Source organism: Aethalodelphis obliquidens, unplaced genomic scaffold, assembly GCF_003676395.1.
Source record: "Aethalodelphis obliquidens isolate GAN/ISIS:26980383/991018 unplaced genomic scaffold, ASM367639v1 scaffold117, whole genome shotgun sequence".
In the NCBI taxonomy this organism is placed as follows: domain Eukaryota; kingdom Metazoa; phylum Chordata; class Mammalia; order Artiodactyla; family Delphinidae; genus Aethalodelphis; species Aethalodelphis obliquidens.
The window spans coordinates 627,467-640,679 of NW_020838061.1; the positions used below are offsets into that span (position 1 = coordinate 627,467).

Here is a 13,213-nt window from a genome sequence, read left to right on the forward strand (position 1 = left end):
GAACATATGTATATGTATAACTGATTCACTTTGTTATAAAGCAGAAACTCACACACCCTTGTAAAGCAATTGTACACCAATAAAGATGTTAAAAAAAAAAAAGAAAACACTGGATCATTAAATGTCCTTTAGAAGTCAATTAAAATGATAATTCAAATTTCTGGGCTGGATACTCTGGCCTGTCCAGGTCTTCAGCTTGAAACCTTCTCAAGTGGGCTCGTGCCCCAGAGTGGAAATGTACTAGAAAGAATCCTCTGAGTTCTGGGTCCAGCCTTATCTGAACTGTTTGCGTGTACTAAGTGAAGCACACTTAACAGCTGTGCAATCCGGTCCTCTCGTTTGTAGTTTCCATAGCCTGTGCCAAGTGGTGGCTTGCAGAGCCATTTTAATTCTGAACTGGGCATTTAGAAATATTGTATGACCATGTGGGAGTGATTACAAGGATCTCCTGTTCCTCAGAACCAACAACTTTATAATTTTATTAGCTGAAAATACAGTTTAAATATAGGATTATATTGTGCTCTTTGACCACTTAGCAAATAAATTTCAAAAACTAATTTCCTTCTGTGTTTACAATGTTCAATATTTTAAAGTCTGACATGTTATGAACATTTGGAAAACAGAATCTGTTGAATGACATAACTTTCAATTATAGTAAAACTGAAAATATTTTTGAGAAAATGACAGCTGTTGTCTTTTCTGATTAAATGTTATTTATTGTTAATATCTTAAGATTACTAGTCTCTGCTTTGAAGATGTATGATATTTAAGAAAATAGCTTTTGTACATGAAATGGATGAATCTGTTGCCAAATTTCAGAAGGCCCCAAATTACCTAGTAAGACAGGATATTGATTAACAAAGGGAAAACAATTACACCTCTATGCAGAAAACATATTGACATATTAGACTGATAGTTTATGTCAAAATTTAATAATAACAAAATTATGTATGGCACACTGTCAAAGTAAGTCTTTCAGTTCAGTAACAAATGACATTAAGAAAAGGTAATTTCTTTTAATATTCATTCAGTATTTGCTTTGGGAATTGTTTTTAAACTTCTAAAACAGGTATATTCTTATATTCAAAAAATGTCTTCAGAAATTGAAATTCAAGATAAAATTAGCAAGGGACACTGGAGAAAATACCCCCTTTACCATCATTTAAAAATGAACATGGACTTTAAAAAGCCATTGTCATACATTTCACATTAACCACCACTATGCCTTATCTTGCCATACACCATCAATAATTACTCCTGTTCAGCAAACTGTGCTTAAAACCATAACCACTAAACCAGCCAGCATTAATTAAAATGTCCAGCACTCTGACTGATATCCAAGTGCCTGAGAGAGTCAATGCAGAGTCCCAGTATACCTAATTTATCAAATAGAAGTGAAATAAACCGGTATGGAGGTACTGTAAAAGTCTGCCTCCTTTAATACCTTCTCTTAAAAAATTCAGAATCTGAAAATACTTTTACCTTATAATCCAAGAGAGAATTCACTTGTTCTACTTCAGAATTACTTATCATGTCACTTTCTTCATCATCAATAATTTCTATTTTCTGTAACACAAGTAAAGAAGTTTTCCTAAATATATATCTGATCATCACTATACTCAATAATGTATAGAGCATATATACATTCAATATTCAGTTTTAATGATGAGGTTATCTAGTCTAGGTTATCCAGAATAACTCTAACTGACTGGTTCCTCAGCTTTACACCCAGTATGTGTCTGAGCCACCTCCCTTAGTAACAGAAAATTATTGTAATACTATTTAAAACAGAAAAAAAACACTTTCACAATATCCCTGAAATAATAGGCATTCGAACTCTGCTTAAATAGTGCCCTCCAGGAAGGGAGCTTGCTTCCTATAAGGGTAGTCTATTCAACGATAACCAAATTTAATTGGTTGGAAGGGCTTTCTTTTTTAAGTTTCCATATATCTCTTTGCAAATTGTAATGTAAAATATCAACATATGACATGTATTGCAAAGTCAAATACAGCTTTAAAAAGAAATTCACTTACTTACGGCACTCCATTAGTTATACAATTAAAAACAGACATTTATAGTGTAATGGCAAAAAGAGCAGGATGATTTGTTTCCTTCACTAGACAGTGAGAAAGAGAAGAGAGCAAGAACAAGAGACACACTAAACTGCCCTTAGCTTTAGAATTAAGGTACAGCATAATTTGTACAGTATCTCGCACACAGTAGGTACTAATTAAATATTTGTCAAAAGAATGAACAAAACAGCTTAGCACTGATGGAAAAAAAAATGACCAATAAGCTCCAACCATGGAGGAAAGGCAAGTTCTCTAATCATAGAACTTTTTTTAAAAAAAGAAAAAGTAAAACGAAAAAACAAAATTGGCTTTAATTTTTCTTTTGCATATGAAAAACACAGTTAAGAAAAAACACTTTTAAACATTTAAGTCCTGCCAACCCAAAAGAAAATTTAAAAAAGAGAAAAGCTAAGCTAGAGTTAGTCACTAGGCAGTCTTTTAAGAACAATCACATTAATAGCAACATGTCGTAGGCAGAATTTGAAATCAAATTTCCTACCCAGCAATAGATATGGTGATTAAAAATCACAAATGAACTGGGAATGATCATATTTGATATATTGCCTATGAGGATATGATACCATAACAGCGTTTGTGACCTGCTGGTTTCTGAGTCAGGAGGACAGCTGCAATGAAGTTGCTTTCTACTGCTGCCTGGAGATGAATCTAATGTTTTGTTTTCTATTATAATCACTATAAACTTGGGGCTTAATCGTGTAAGCTCTCACCAGAATGCAGATTTGATATCTTTTTTGATGTTGTTTTTTTAGATTTTTCTATTTGGATTGGTTCTTGGAAAAAAGAGCTAAGTAATCCAGGGAGGAAGGCCCCAAGGACCACTGTATAGATTTGCGCATATAAATAGGTCTTATATGTCTTTGTGATTTGTCATCCATGAATAATTGGGGACACTCAAAAGTTATAGGCAGAGGAGATCAACTTTTGAAAGTTTGGAGTTTTGTCTCTGAAAATCAATTGCTCTTGAAAAATTAGGTGCCTAAGTGACTGTGGATCATCCCATGCCACGACTTCATTCATTATCTTCAAATGTCTGCCACAGGGGAGATCCAATGCTGAGAAATTCAGACTAAAAGTGAACATGTCTTTAGGGGAAAAGAGTTCCAATTTGTAAATAATTGTATATAATTTGTAATAGTATTACTCAAATCTGGAGCAAAGGAGATTATTACTTGGTGAAATTAAGAATATTAGCACAATTAATAATTGTGGAAAACAATTATTACTAGCTATCTAATGAAAACACAACTTTGCCTCAGAATAAAAGTATGTTTTCCTATATGTCCATTGAATTTACTCTTAGAAGGGCCAAATATAAACTTAAATCAGGACTGAAATCAGTAAAATGCAATCCTAAATTACACTCTGTATGTGGAAAATACTGTTATATATTGTTGATATCTAACAAAAAAAGAACAAAACTGTATTTTATGTGCTCAACTTTTATTAAGGAGATGTGACAGAATTATAGTGTCAGATAAATAATGTTTGTAATGGAAGCCAGGGTAAATCTTGAAGTTACAGCCATTTTGTAACAGAAAAATCCATTATAGGGACCATTTGTAAAGTTTGCAATCAAGCACAAGCACAAAACACTGATTCAAAAGCAAAAGCACAATGACATTTGCCTTTATGTCTGACTTTAGGTTAATACCATCTTGATTTCTGTATTATTTGTTGGAGTCAGAATATAAACAGATGCTGCTGATACAGCTGCTTAGAGAAGATCTCTACATATCAATGTTTACATTTTCACAAAACTCAGTTTAATCCACATGTAGGCTGTATCTGCTTGCTATTCAGTTTCTTAATACTGCCTTTCTTCCATTGCTGCAATTTTTAAGATGACCAGCAGAGTCCAATTTAACTAAAAAGAAGAAAAGTTTCCAAAAACAGTATAGATAGGTATGGTCTGAACAAAGAACACAAGAATCAGGAATCCTTGGATACAAGTCCCAGAACTAAGTAAGCCTTCCTCCATGGTCTCAGGCTAAACTTTTTTAACTCTGCCATCTGTCAAATGAGAAAAAATCTGCTCTTTGCTAAATGTGTTGAAGCAAAATAACTTGTTATGTATAAAATGTCACATGTGTAGTAAGCATTAGGTTTTTATATTTGCAAAGCTCCTAAATTAAAAAAAACGGTATAAATGACATTGCTTTAAATTTCATTTATTAAACCCTATAAGACATATCATTGCATTGGTAACAGATCCGTTTTGGTTTGTGAAGTGGAGCAAGACTTTATTCTGACAATGCTGATATTGTCACCAACTGGAAACAAATCCTTGGAATCCATCATATAATGAGGAAAGAATTTCAAAACGTACATACCACATTATCTGAGGATACTGTATGGTGGTTCTCCTCCTTATGAGCCCTTGCCTCATTTAGAACAACTTCACTGGACTCCTCTACAGAAACAAAGAAGGCCATGATTTCATTTTTCATTCCTTAAAACTTTATTGAGAATGCTTTTTTCAAAATCACTTAAATAATTTCTCTATTGTAAAAAGACACAAATGGCAATTCTACTTCTAACAATGTATTCTAATGAAATAAATGTGGATGGATTTGAATTTAAGGATGGTCATCACTGTGCTGCTTATAATTTAAAAAATGAAGTAACCTATATGCTTAACAATGAAGGCTTGGATAAATCGTGTAGGGCTTATCCTTACAATAAATACTAGAAAGCCACTAAAAATGAAGTAGAATAATAGTTGATAATAAAGAGAATATTCATGATCTATTGGAAAGAGAAAAACTGAAGGTGACAAAATCTACTCTATAGGTACACTGTGATCTTAATTTTATAAAAGAAAACAAGTACACATTTTCATGGAGAAAAGAAATACTGATGTTATTTACACCAAAACATTGCCATTATTATTTCTGATTGAAATTACAGGCAACTTTTATTACTCTTCATTTTGTCTAATTTACTTGCTTTAATAATTCTTATTTTCTTTCATTTGCTTATTTATATTTAAATATTTTCTACAATAAACATGTATTGCCCATTTTAATAAGAAAAAAGTGATACAAATAATGTTCAAATACATGATATAAAGCTATAAATATAGTACATTTTCAATTTTGTAAAAAGGGATGTGTATATGCGTGTACACACACACAAACAATCCTGTATATATGCAGAGAAAACACTGGCATAAATATTTTCTCAACCCCATTTCAAGAGAGGATATCACTGAGGGGTAGGAATATTTCTAACTTTTTCATTGTATGTTCCAATATTTTATATAATGAACATGTATTCTTTTTATGATCAAAATTTAGTATTCTGATACTGTAGGGGGAGTGGCCAAGATGGCAGAGTAGGAAGACTCTGAGCTCACCTCCTCCCATGGGCACACCAAAATTGCAACTATTTCAGAGCAACTACCCATGAGAGCAGCATGAAGACTAGCAGGAAAGAATCTTTACTGCTAGACATATAATGAAGGAGCCACAAGAAGAGGGGTAGGAGGGGCAAAGACACAGTATAGTGAAGAACCATACACCTGGGGAAGGTGACCCACAAACAGGAGGATAATTATAATTGCAGAGGTTCTCCCCAAGGAGCAAGGGATTGAAACCCCACGTCAGGCTCCTCAGCCCAGGGGTCCTGCACTGGGAAGATGAACTACCCGGAAAGTTTGGCTTTGAAGGCAGGGCTTACTTTCAGGAGAGCCAGAGGGCTGTGGGAAAAAGACTCCACTCTTAAAGGGCACACACAAAATCTCACACCCTCCAAGATCCAGGGCAGAAGCAATAATTTGAAAGGAGCCTGGCTCAGATGTACTTGCTGATCTTAGAGAGCCTCCTGGAGAAGCAGGGGGTGATTAAAACTCATCTTGGAGACACAGACGCTGGCAGTAGCCATTTGGGGGAGTTCATTCCACCATAAGGACATTGTTGCTGGTAAGCACTACTTTGGAATCCCCCCTCTAGCTTATTAGTGCCAGGACCCACCCTGCCCACCAACCGGTGGGCACCAGTTCTGGGATGCCGCAGACCAAACAGCTAGCCAGGAAGGGACACAGCCTCACCCATGAGCAGGCTGACTGCCTTAGGATCTCCTAAGCTCCCAGCTGCTCCAGGACCTGACTACATCCACCAGAGTGCCCAGGACCTGGCCCAGGTCACCAGTGCACCTGTGCTAACCCCAGGACTCCCAGGGCCCTATAGCCAGAGACCGTGGGACACAACTCTGCCCATCAGTGAGTGGCACTGTCACCACTTTTATTCAACATAGTATTGGAAGTCCTAGACATAGCAATCAGATAAGAAAAATAAATAAAAGACATCTAAATTGGAAAGGAATAAGGAAGACTCTTACTGTTTACAGATGATATGACACTATACATAGAAAATACTAAATATACCCCTAAAAAGTACTAGAACTCGTCAATGAATTTGGTAAAGTTGCAGGATAACAAATTAATATGCAGAAATCTGTTGTGTTTCTATACACTAACAGTGAACTACCAGAAAGAGAATTTATGAAAACAATCCCATTCACAATCGCATCAAAAAGAATAAATTACTAAGGAATACATCTGGCTAAGGAGGTAAAAGATCTGTACTCTGAAAATTATAAGATACTGAGGAAATAAATTGAAGATGACAAAACAGATGGAAAGAAATTCTGCGTTCATGGGTTGGAAGAATTAATATTGTTAAAAGAACCATACTACACAAAGCAATCTACAGATTCAATGCGTTCCCTACCAAAATACCAATGGCATTTTTCAGAGAACTAGAAAAAATAATTCTAAAATTTGTATGGAAGCACAAAAGACCCCAAATAGCTGAAATAATCTTAAGAAAGAAGAACAAAACAAGAGGTAGCACGCTCCCTGATTTCATACTATACCATAAAGCTACAGTAATGAACAGTAAGATTCTAGTACAAAAACAGATACATAGATCAACAGAATCAGAGAGCCCAGAAATGAACCCACACTTATAAGGGCAATTAATCTATGACCAGGGAGGCAAGAATATACAATAGGGAAAGTACAGCTTCTTCAATAAATAGTGTTTAAAAAACTAGTCAGCTACATAGAAAAGAATCAAAACAGACTACTTTCTCACACCATATACAAAAACTCAAAACAGATTAAAGGTTTAACTGTAAGACCTGATATTATAAAACTTCTAGAAGAAAACATAGGTAATAAGTTCCTTGACATCAGTCTTAGCAGTATTTTTTGGATATATATCCTCAGTCAAGGAAAACAAAAGCAAAAATAAACAAATAAAACTACATCAAACTAAAAAGCTTTTGCAGAGTAAAGGAAACTGTCAACAAAACAAAAAGGCCGCTTACTGAATGGGAGAAAATATTTTCAAAGGATGTATCTGATAAGGGGTTAAGATCCAAAATATACAAAGATATCATACAACTCAATATCAAAAATACAAACAACCCAAGTAAAAAATAAGTAGAGGACCTGAATAGACATTTTTTTTTTCGAAGAAGACATACAGATGACCAACAGGAAAAGATGCTCAACATCACTAATCATCAGGGAAATGCAAATCAAAACCATTTTGAGATATCACTTCACATCTGTCAGAATGCCTATTATCAAAAAGGCAAGAAATAACAACTGTTGGCGAGGATGGGGAGAAAAGGGAACCCTCGTGTACTGTTAGTGGGAATGTACATTGGTGCTGGCAGATACTATGGAAAACAGCATGGAGACTTCTCAAAAATTAAAAATAAAACTACCATATGATCTAGCAATTCCACTTCTGGGTATTCACCAAAGAAAATGAGAACACTAATTCAAAAAGATATATGCACCCCTATGTTCATTGCAGCATTGCTTACAATAGCCAAGAAATGGAAGCAATTTAAGTGCCCATTGCTAGATGAATGGATAAGGAAAAATCTGGTATACACACAGACACACACACACACACACACACACATATACACACAGTGGAATATTACTCAGCTATAAAAAGAATGAAATCTTGCCATTTGCAAAAACATGGATGGGTCTAGAGGGTATTATGCTAAATGAAATAAGTCAAACAGTGAATGACAAATACTGTGTGATTTCACTTATATGTGGAATCTAAAAAACAAAACAGAGGAACAAACTAATCAAAAAGAAATAGAGTCATAGGTACAGGGAACAAACAGGTGGTTGTCAGATGGGGTGGGGTGTGGGCAGGACAGAAATAGTTGAGAAGATTAATTGGAAGAAACTTTCAATTACAAAATAAATTAGTTACAGGTATGAAATGTACAGTGTGGGGAATTATAGTCAATAATTATGTAATATCTTTGTAGTGACAGATGACAACTATACTTGTCATGGTGAACGTTTTGAAATGTATAGAAATATTGAATCACTATTTTTTATATCAGGAATTAACAAAGCATCATAGGTCAATTATACTTCAGAAACAAACTCATACAAAAAGAGATCAGATTTGTGGCTACCAGAGGCAGGGGGTGGGTGGATGGGAGATTGGATGAAGGCGGTCAAAAGGTACAAACTTCCAGTTATAAGATAAATAAATACTAGGAATGTAATGCACAACATGACAAAGATAACTAACACTGCTGTGTGTTATAAATGAAAATTGCTAAGAGAGTAAATCCTAAGAGCTCTCATCACAAGGAAAAAAATTTTCTATTTCTTTAATGTTGTTTCTATATGAGGTGGGGGATTTTTACTAGAACTTTTGTGGTAATCATTTGATGATATATGTAATTCGAATTATTATGTTGTACACCTTAATCTTATACTGTGCTGTAGGTCAATTATATCTCAACAAAACTGGAAAAAGAAGTTCGCATACTGTAAGTATGAATGAGTAGTCAATCACTGGCTGTCATACTAATAAAACAGCAATGAAATTTTTTTAAAAACCCTGATAGTTTAAAAATGAGAAAAGAAAAAATAAAAGAAAAGTTAACTCAGAAAAATCAGTGTACTAAAAAGTTCTCTGTGCTGAGCTAGGAGAAGTGGCTAATTCACAGTATAGTGTGTCTACAAGATAATCCTCTGTCTTAAGATTTCCCCTACCTCTATCCCTTAGAAAAATAGGGCTAATGTTTCTCTCTTTTCTTTCTGCACAGCCATGTCATAGATTGTTTGGATAAATACTAGTGGAAGTTCTCAGCCCCTCGGTAATGAACAATTTATTTCACCATAGAAAGCAGAACAGAAATAGTTATCAGTTCTCCTAAGATTTTTTGAGTCCATTCCTTCCCATGGAAAGACATATAAGGGTGCAGTGTATGAACATGGGAAATGACTAGGAGGAAAACATTGCTCATCCAGGAACTCACATATGAGTGCATTGAGAATTAAAGATATTCAGGGAAGTTTTACCAGAGTTTTAATGCAAAGTCCACTAAAAATTCAACTGATTTTTTTTCTATAAAAGAATGGTTCCTAACCCTCCTACACTGTGGGTGGGAATGTAAATTGGTACAGCCACTATGGAGAACAGTATGGAGGTTCCTTAAAAAACTAAAAATAGAGCTACCATATGACCCTGCAATCACACTCCTGGGCATATATCAAGAGAAAAACATGGTCCAAAAGGATACATGCACCCCAATGTTCATTGCATCACTGTTTACAATAGCCAAGACATGGAAGCAGCCTTAATGTCCATTGACAGAGGAATGGATAAAGAAGATGTGGTACACATATACAATGGAATATTACTCAGCCATAAAAAGAGAATGAAATAATATCATTTGCAGCAAAATAGATGCACCTAGAGATTTCCATACTGAGTGAAGTAAGTCAGACAGAGAAAGAGAAATATCATATGATATCGTTTATATGTGGAAACTAAAAAGAAACGATAAAAATGAATGTATTTACAAAACAGAAACAGACTCACAGACTTAGAGAATGAAATTACGGTTACCAGTGGGAGAAGGGTGGAGGGAAGGGATAGTTAGGGAGTTTGGCATTGACATGTACACACTGCTATATTTAAAAAGGATAACCGACAAGGACCTACTATTTAGCACAGGGATCTCTGCTCAATGTTATGTGGCAGCCTGGATGGGAGGGGAGACTGGGGGAGAATGGATACATGTATATGTATGGCTGAGTCGCTTTGCTGTGCAACTGAAACTATCACAACATTGTTAATTGGCTATACTCCTATATAAAATAAAAAATTTAAAAAAAGTGGTTCCTAGATAGAGGAAATTTTATTAATTATTAGGACATTTCAAATCACCGTATTTCAAGTCCTGTGTAATCAGCAACTAAATGAAATGAAGGAAGGGAAAATTGTCATCAGATTTAGATGCAGAGCTGGTATTAGTACTGGTGCCCTATAAATAGGAGTTATATTGCTCATCAACAGATCTTTACTGGTATCATTCCTTAGAGGTTTGCCTTACATTTCTGTTCTCACTTGCTCATAGCTTGGTAAACAGTTCTGCTTTACCAGCAACAGATTCATCTATGATTTGATGATTCTTTTATAAGATGCATATAAAAACTGTTTTGAGGATTTCTAAAGTAAAAAGGTATGAAATTATACAGCTGAATAAAGCATGTTTTCTTTTGCTTATAGGTAGCTTACACATCTGTAAAAGTTTGAAAGCTAAATACTGTCAATATGTCTGGTTATTACTCAACAAAAGCAGCTCTCTTAAATGGAAAATAAATAAGTAGAATACTAATCAGTGAAAGCTCTAGTGGGCACTTCATGTGGTGGCCACATGCTCACACTAAGTAGCTGTACGCAGAATTATCTTTCATGTGCATATCCACATACATAATAGGTACAGCTGAAAAGAGGCTTTGTTATAAAATTTAACGAATTTAACATTATAGATGTTGTTTCTATACTTTAGACAGTTCACTTCTCAGGATAGTATAAATCTTTAAAGTTGCTCAACCATAAATATATTTTGGTAGACACAAAACTTGAAATTAAGGAGCTGAGTCATCTATTACATTTGCTAAAGTTTGCAGTTCAGTGTGGGGGGTGAATCCAGGTAGCCTTTTCGTTTTCAATGCCAACCACATATCCTTTCACTTCACCTCCACACATGGAAAGGCAAAGGAAATGGGAGAAGCGAAGGTGGAAAGTAGGAGGAAATTAGAGGTAAGTCAGAAGCTCTGTATCAGGGAAGTACCTACTCTCCCAGAAGCAAAAGAATGGACTTGAAACCGCTAAAAGATCAACAGCACTTTTTTGTGACTTTGGCTAACCCTGCCTTTTACTGTGTTTTAAAAAATAATCCTTGTTTTTGCTCGTAGAGTTCTTTTCTAGAATATTTTTAAGTGATTTTAATTGTTTTTTGACATGTAAAATGTGAGCCCTGATTTAAAGACATTTTTTTTCTTCTTAGACATTTAAAAGACTCTAACCCTATTGAATCAACAGCTGTATTATAAAGGACATTGAGTTTCAAGTTGTTAGTTTTCTGAAATAGTATGGGAAGCTACTCTGATTATCTTGCCTCCATATCTCTAAGATGTAATTAATGGAAACTCAAAGTAAACATACATTCGACTACAGTTTCATAATTGGAAGAGAATATGGTCAGCATATTTTAAAGGTATTATGTTAATCTAGGCCGGATGATACAATTCCCTTAATTGTCACAAAAGAATCACACAGTTAAATCAGATTAGTATTCTCCATCAGTAAAATGAGGATGATAACAGGACAGCACTAGTAGGAAACCATACAGAAAAAGACTCTTCTCAGTATTTGAAAATTCTTTTATGCTTTTATTTTGCAATTTCTGATGAGAATGAAAAGGTTACCATGCAGCTGTGAAAAATAAGCCACCGAGAGGAATCCTAGGCAATCTCACTTCCCATCAAGTGTTTTTTGATTCATGCATTAAATTATCTCTCATTTTTCTCATTAGATCTTGATTACTATGTCAGCTGTCTAGAGAGCAAGCTATTAAATGACAAAGGATGCTAGCGTAGGAGCAGTGGTCCATTAGCAACCTTAAAATTAACTCACTTTTTTCCCATTAACTATTTTATTTTTTAAAATTCCCTTTTAGGTGGGGAAGATGGAGTTGGGGAATGAAACTCCCCTTAAGGGCTTATATAATTTCCTTTTATCAGAATATTTCCTCACAGTTCTCTGACCCACCCATAGAAACACACAAATCCCTACCTCCCCACTATCCCTCAAATAGCTGCCAGACATCATTCTCTAAGGATCTATTTAGAATCACTGAAAATATTTGTACACAAAAGCTGCACATAATTAATGTATACAATTTGGTGAATTTGAACTTGTATATACTTTTGTTACCACCACCACAGTCCAGGTAATAAATGTATCCATCACCTCCAAAAGTTTCCTTGTGTCCCTTTTTTTGTGTTACAAATGCTTAACATGATTTACCCTCTTAAGTTTTTAAGAATACAATCACTTATTACTAACTACAGGCACTGAGTTGTTCAGCAGTTCTCTGGAACTTACTCCTCTTCTGTAACTGTAACTTTATATCCATTGAAAAACAGCTCCCCATATCCCTCTCCCTCCACTCCCTCATACCACTGTTCTATCGTCCACTTATGTACCTTTAACCACTTTAGATGCCTTATACGCAACCTCTATGAGACCATTGAGATAATGATGCCTCTTCCTTCTGAAATCGTTTTCTTTCCTTGGTTTTGGTAATAACATACTATCCTGATTCTCCTATATCTGAATGTTCTTTCAATGGCTCCTTTTTCTCCTCCAGAAATCTGGATATTTCTCAACACACTGTCCTTGTCTATCTTCCTTTCTTGTTTTCCATTTCTCACCTAACTAAATCATCTTTTTCTATGGCTAGACATTTTTTTTTGGCCTCTATATGGGTGACTCCAATATTTCTTCTCATATCTTACCCCTTCTTCTGAGCTCCAGACCCATATTATCCAAGGGTATGCTGGTCAGCTCCACATGGATGTCCTGTCCTCATTTAAAACTCAGCCCATGCAAAACTGCATTCATCTTCCCACATTATCCTATCCATTTAGTGCAGTAACAAAAATCTTAAATGAATTTGGGGAGGGGTATTGGGTAAAGGTATGAACTAAGTTCATCTAGAAGAATCAATGTACTACAAGAGCTAAGAATGAGAGCCTTTCCAGATCTTC

The 13,213-nt window shown here is 35.0% G+C and overlaps 1 protein-coding gene across 1 annotated transcript in view; it reads right to left on the reverse strand.

Moving 5' to 3' along the window:
- HDX (highly divergent homeobox) overlaps positions 1 to 13,213 on the reverse strand; it is a 177,574-nt gene that overhangs the window by 18,250 nt on the left and 146,111 nt on the right. Inside the window, exons 7-8 of the mRNA XM_027097871.1 lie at positions 4,425 to 4,504; positions 1,483 to 1,566 (exon numbers count right to left, since the gene is read on the reverse strand). Coding sequence (XP_026953672.1) covers positions 1,483 to 1,566; positions 4,425 to 4,504 — 164 coding nt within the window. The remainder of the gene's footprint in view (positions 1 to 1,482; positions 1,567 to 4,424; positions 4,505 to 13,213) is intronic.